Raw genomic sequence first — 6,442 nt, forward strand, 5'->3', positions numbered from 1 at the left:
GGCTCACAACCATCTGGAATGAGGTCTGGTGCCCTCTTCTGGCCTGCAGACATACATACAGACAGAATATTGTATACATAATAAATAAATAAATAAAATAAAAAAAACCATAATGGATCATACATTTAAGGGAAAGCTTTACTCTTAAGAATGTCTTCACTGTCGTTTATATCTAAAAACAACAGTATTCATTTGTTTGAAAAAAAAAATCTTTTAGAGGAAAAGCTGCTAGGATGAAAACCTGGAAATATTTAAAATCTTAACAGGTAATATAAACACTCGGCACCAGGCAGTGGTGGCGCACGCCTTTAATCCCAGCACTCGGGAGGCAGAGGCAGACCTGTGAGTTCGAGGCCAGTCTGTTTTACAGAGTGAGTTCCAGGACAGCCACGGCTACACAGAGAAACCCTGTCTCAAACCACACTGTCCTCTGCCCCCCAAAAAACAGACAGGTACATAAGAGACAAACAAAACGGAGGTCTTTTTGATCTTGAATTTGGCTTTTATTTTAAAATACATTTAGCATAGAACTGTCATCAAACAAAAAATAATAAAACACAAAGAAATAGAATATTTTTAAGTTCTTTTTAAGCTACACAGAAAAAATTAATAGGTTAACAGACCCAAAGCATGGGGTTTTCCTTATGATTCAGTGTGCTAAGCACACCTCGCACCTTCCAGCTCCCAGCGTACCGATAGCTTCCTAAGCATCCACTTTCTTCTCCTGCCAGCTGAAGGGCCTGCAGTTACTAGCTTAAGTTGATCAGATTCCATTTGGGCAAAAATTACCAGGCCCCTAAATTTTCATCAGGATTATAAAAATATGAGCTCAAATGCTTATGTTGTCCAAAATAGAAACATTCTCCTTCTGAATAATCAGAGATAGTGCACTAAAGTCATTAGCTCCATACCTGATGCTCATTTCTATGGGAAGTTATTCTCTTCTTTATGAAAAGCTCACTATAAATAAATGCAATGTTAACCTAATTACAATCACACTTCAGAATATAAAGGCAGACAGAAAAAATAGTTTACTACCACACTAAAATTTCCCACTGTAAAAATAATACATTGGGAAAAGAGTCTAAACTACTGGGACTTCACGTTTGAATTTTATAATCTACCTTCGGTTGCCAAAGAGTGGGTATTCAAAGTTACCAGTGGGAAATGCAATCTTTCTCAAATAATTTAGAGAAATAGCTTTTTAATATAGAAAGGGTGTACACTGTCTCATCTATAAATTTCAGTTATATTCCCACTCACTCTGGAAATATTTACCCGTTCTATAAACAATCAAGACGATGTACATAAGATATATATTGTTCCTATAACTTGCAACACACAGAAAAATACCTACAAAAATGGATATACGTATCCATTTAGCTTTCCAATAAATTAGTGAGAAAATTTAGCTATTCCATATTTCTTCCTTAAAAAAGACTAAAGAGTTACGGGTCATTTGCTCCTATCTCTGTTAGTTTGATATATATTTTTAAAGTATTTGCCTGATTAAGTAGCTTAAGATAGAATTGAGTCTCACTTTTACATCACAGTATACATGGTGTCTCTTAACTCAGCAAAAGAAAGGCACAGTTAGCAAGCAATCAAAATCAGTACCTGAATCATTGTTGATGACCAAAACAGTCAAGGGAAAAAAAGTACATTCAACACAGTGTACAGAACTTTAAAAAAGAAAAAAAGAAAGAAAGAAATTTTCGAGGCCAGCCTAGTCTACAGAGTGAGTTCCATGACAGGCTCCAAAGCTACAGAGAGACCTTGTTTTGAAAAACAAAACAAAACAAAAGAAGAAGAAGGAGAGAGAGAGAGAGAGAGAGAGAGAGAGAGAGAGAGAGAGAGAGAGAGAAATTCACAAAAAAATTTCCTGAAAACTTGGTCCATTAAAAATGCCTCCCATGATCAAGGTCATGGATAACAGGAAAGGGGATGGCAGTGTAAGAGGCAGTGAACCAGTATGTGGTAGCGTATGGATTCTGTAATTATCAATTCAACTAGGAAATGGCTCCCATAGGAAATAAACGTTAAACCTATTTGTTAATAACAACATGCCTACATTAATTCCAAAAATGTGGGAACAACTGCATATTGTTATTGATTTTTCAATACACCCCACAGTTCTTAGGTAAATAATTATATATATATAATATATACTAGATACACACTTGCACACTGCATACCTTGATATATATTATATATAACTACAATTTGTAACAGCACAGAACTCTCCGAACATTTTGTGAACATTCTAAATGGGCACATCACTTCTCAGTACTGAAAGAGCTCAGCCCACCTAAAACATCTGGAGTGCAACGATAAAATGCACTGGCTGCAGAACATACTTATTTAAGTTAAATTCTTGCAAAAACCTCTGATCCGAGTTTTACCTGGAGAATAGTTTTAACTATAACTGGTAGCCTCATTCTTATAATAAACAATATTTCTCCATCAAGAGATACCAATAAAGGAAAATATGTAGGGAACCAAAAATGTGATGGAGAACCCAACCATTCCATAGGTAATATACCGATACGGCAATTCCACTTCCATGTGCTGCCTCGCCTGGCGAAGGTCGTCACACGGAATACTGGAGAGCTTACAGGCTAAAGGAATGGTGATCTTCTTCATTATAACTCTCACGATCAGCACAGTTATCATTCCTATGACGACCCGTAATATGGCTTTTCCAAACAGAGTTACAGTAAGCGGGGGGCTGGCTAAAGGTAATGTGTGCAGAGGAGGGTCTAATAATAGACCCAGGTTATAAGTAGCATGAGAGCCACATGCAATTCCAGCACCACTTCCCAAAATCTCTGCTGTGTCTCCTCGGGATGTGCTCCAGGTGTCCAGAGTGAAAGAGAAGATGCCCAAAGCTAAGTGAAGCCCGATGATGATGATCGGAGCATATTTGTAAGTTTGGTTGAAGTTGTCAATCAGGTCCACAAGTGGGTAGAAGATAGCTAAGATTAAAAGGGTATACAGGAACCCAGCAATAACATCCTAAAAAAGATAACAGTACATTAGTATAATGCTATTTTGGTGTTTAACTTTAAAATAAACCTTACAAACCGACCACAGGATAGTACTGGTACTTGGGCTGGGATGTAGCCCAGTGGGAAGAGTGCCTAGCTCCGCAAAAATCAGGCATAGTAGTGCATACCCATAACCCTAGCACTAGGAACGTAGATGCAGGAGATCAGAGGTTCAAAGGTTACACGAAACCCTGTCTAAATATACATAGATAGATACATAATAAATAGTTTAAAAATATTGTACTAAAATTGTTTTAATGATAAAAAGGGTTATATTTGTTTGTTTGTTTTTTAAGACAGGGTTTCTTTGTGTAGCCCAGGCTGTCCTGGAACTTAGCCTATACACCAGGCTGGCCTCAAACTCTGAGATCTGTCTGCCTCCCGGGTACTGGTATTAAAGACATGCACCCAGCACAGCCTGGTCAATAATGAAAGACTTATTAATAAAAGATGTTTTTTCCTAGTTCTATTCTTCCATTAACTACATGTACAATGTATGTACATTCACAGTCAGACTCTGAACAATATGTTTGCTACTGTGATTTTCCATGCAGAAGAAAGACTTTATTACTCAAAGAAATGATATTGTGTGCTGTCATGAAGCTTATGTTTTGGGGGAAAGACTGAAATAGCAATATTGGTAAGAAAACATAAATATTACAGTTTTAGATGGCTATCAGTGATGCTAAGCCTAGAATCAAAGTCTTCTAATGGTTTTTGTGTGTGTGTTTTTATTTTTTTTAAAACAGAGTTGGAGACTAGTTTAGGTTACATAGAGAATTCTAGGCCACCCAGAATACCACAGCAAGACTCTGTATCAAAACAAACAAACAAACAAATGGCTGGAGAGATGGCTCCGTGGTCAAGAGCACTTACAGCTCTTCCAGAAAGTCCAGGTTTAGTTCCTAGCATCACCCCAACACAAATAAACCTTTACAAAAAACATGTTTTAGGAAATTGAAATTTGAAAGCTATGTCTGGTAATGACTGAAAAAATAGATATACTAACCTGTACTATTTTGAGAACTAGGAAAAACAGAAAAGAGCATGTACTTTTAAAAGTACAAAATACTTTAAAGCAGCCAAGCAGTGGTAGCATACGTATTTAATCCCATCACTCTGGAGGCAGAGGCAGGCGGATCTCGTGAGTTTGAGGTCAGCCTGGTCTACAGAGCGACTTCCAGGGCTGGCTCCAGAGCTACCGAGAAACCCTGTTTTGAAAAACCAAAAAAATATTTGCTCTTTGACTCATACTGATAACAAAGTATGCCAGATGCTGAATGAAATATTTCTTATAAATTATTAGAGAATATTATGAGTGCCCTTAATGCTAATGAAGACAGCAGCTTAGTGTTGTCTGAGTATCTGGGAGCAGTCTGTGGGAAACACTCTATCTATGGTCCATACTAGTTTCATAGTCAACAGTGAAGACACCAACTGTTATACAAAATAATTCAAAATACATGGAAATATTTTAAGCATTGAAAGATATGAAAAGATCAAATTGAAGGAATATTATCAGATTCACAATGTTACAAAACTGGGCCAGGCACAGGAGACATGTCTATAATTCCAGCAGGCAGAGGCAGGAGCCTCATGGGTCAAAACCAACTTAAGCTACATGGAACCTTGTCTCAAATACAAAATATCGGGCTGGAGAGATGGCTCAGCAGTTAAGAGCACTGACTGCTCTTATGGAGGTCCTGAGTTCAATTCCAAGCACCCACATGGTGGCTCACAACCGTCTGTAGTGAGATCTGGTGCCCCCTTCTGACCTGCAGGCATACATGCAGACAGAACACAGTATACATAATAAATAAATCTTTAAAAAGATCAACTGCTGAAACACAAATAAGCAAAGTATCATTGCCTGGTAATGACAGCTATAGTACTGCATGAAATTATTATTTGCAATACTTGAAAGTTGTGCCTGATGTATCCTTGAGAAGGAAAAATGCCAGCCATGGTGGTATATGCCTTCAGTGCCTTTACCCACTGGGCCATCTTGCTGGCCCCTGAAGCTGTTCCTATTTATATGTATGTATGTGTGTGTTTGTATGAGTCCATGTGCCGCATGCATGCAGGAGCCCTTGGAGATCATTAGAGGGCAACGGGTCGTGTGGAACTGGAGTTACAGGCCGTTGTGGGTGGACAGTGGGTGCTGGGATTGAATAACAGCCCTCTGCAAGTGCCTGCACCCAGAGTCATCAACCCAGCTCGCCCTCACCCTCGAGCTATTCTCTCTCTCTCTCTCTCTCTCTCTCTCTCTCTCTCTCTCTCTCTCTCTCTCTCTCTCTCTCTCTCTCTCTCGGTTTTTCAAGACAAGGTTTCTCTGTACACCAGTCCTGGCTGTCCTGGAACTCACTCTATAGACCAGGCTGGCCGCAAACATACAGAGATCCACCTGCCTCTGTCTCCCAAGTACTGGGATTAAAGGTGTGCATCACTACCTCCTGGCATCCCTGAAGCTATTTTGAATAAGACAAATTATATATTCTTTGGGGCAAACTGATCATTGAACAATTAGGGTTGCCTGGCACAGTAGTACAGGAAAACAATTCCAACTGCTTGGGTGGACTAAGGAAGCTAAGGAAGGACTGTTCAAGAAGAAGTTCAAGGTCAGCCTGGGCAACCTGTCTGACTGCTGTCTCAAAAAGTCTTAGCATGTAGCTACTAGCCTGGTTACATGTGAAGTTCTTAGGTTTAATCCTTGTTACTGAAATAAATAAAAACAAAATGAAGTAAAATCAAAATTCATGAATTGAGAAGTGGAGATGGCTCAGTGGTCAAGAGAATGTACTGTTCTTGCAGAGGGCCCAGATTCAGTTCCTAGCCCTTGGGCGGCTCATAACTGCCTGCAACTCCAGCTCCAGGGATCTCTGGTTTCTGCAGGCTCTTGCAGTCATATGCACACACATACCCTTCCCACATAATTAAAAAATAAAATAAATCTTAAAAGAACTGATGGCCACATTGTTTTAACTCCAGATGATTCAAGAGTAGATATAATCTCTATATAAAGTATATAAAGAGCAAACTGAACTCTGCAGAAATATTGCATCAATCACTAAATTTTTTTTTTTGAGAAGAGTCTTCTCATATAGCCATGGTTGACCTTTAATTTACAATGGAGACCCAGGAATGGCCTCAAACTCAGAGATCTTCCTGTCTCTTCCTCTTGAGCTCTTGATTAAAGATGTATTATGCATGGCTATATTTTCATTTTGTAAAGAACAGTAGTTTTGAGATCATATATTCAATAATAACATTCTTTTTTTTGTTGTTGTTTTTTTTTTTTTTCGAGTTAGGGTTTCTCTGTGGTTTTGGTTCCTGTCCTGGAACTAGCTCTTGTAGACCAGGCTGGTCTCGAACTCACAGAGATCCGCCTGCCTCTG

General features: G+C 38.8%; 1 protein-coding gene across 1 annotated transcript in view; it reads right to left on the reverse strand.

Moving 5' to 3' along the window:
• Positions 1-1,820: 1,820 nt before the first annotated feature.
• The window catches only part of Sgpp1 (sphingosine-1-phosphate phosphatase 1), a 25,149-nt gene continuing 20,527 nt past the window's right edge, over positions 1,821-6,442 (reverse strand). The window contains exon 3 of the mRNA XM_005343219.3: positions 1,821-3,015. Coding sequence (XP_005343276.1) covers positions 2,464-3,015 — 552 coding nt within the window. The 3' untranslated portion in view covers positions 1,821-2,463. The remainder of the gene's footprint in view (positions 3,016-6,442) is intronic.

Source organism: Microtus ochrogaster, chromosome 1 (assembly GCF_000317375.1).
Source record: "Microtus ochrogaster isolate Prairie Vole_2 chromosome 1, MicOch1.0, whole genome shotgun sequence".
Taxonomy (NCBI): Eukaryota; Metazoa; Chordata; class Mammalia; order Rodentia; family Cricetidae; genus Microtus; species Microtus ochrogaster.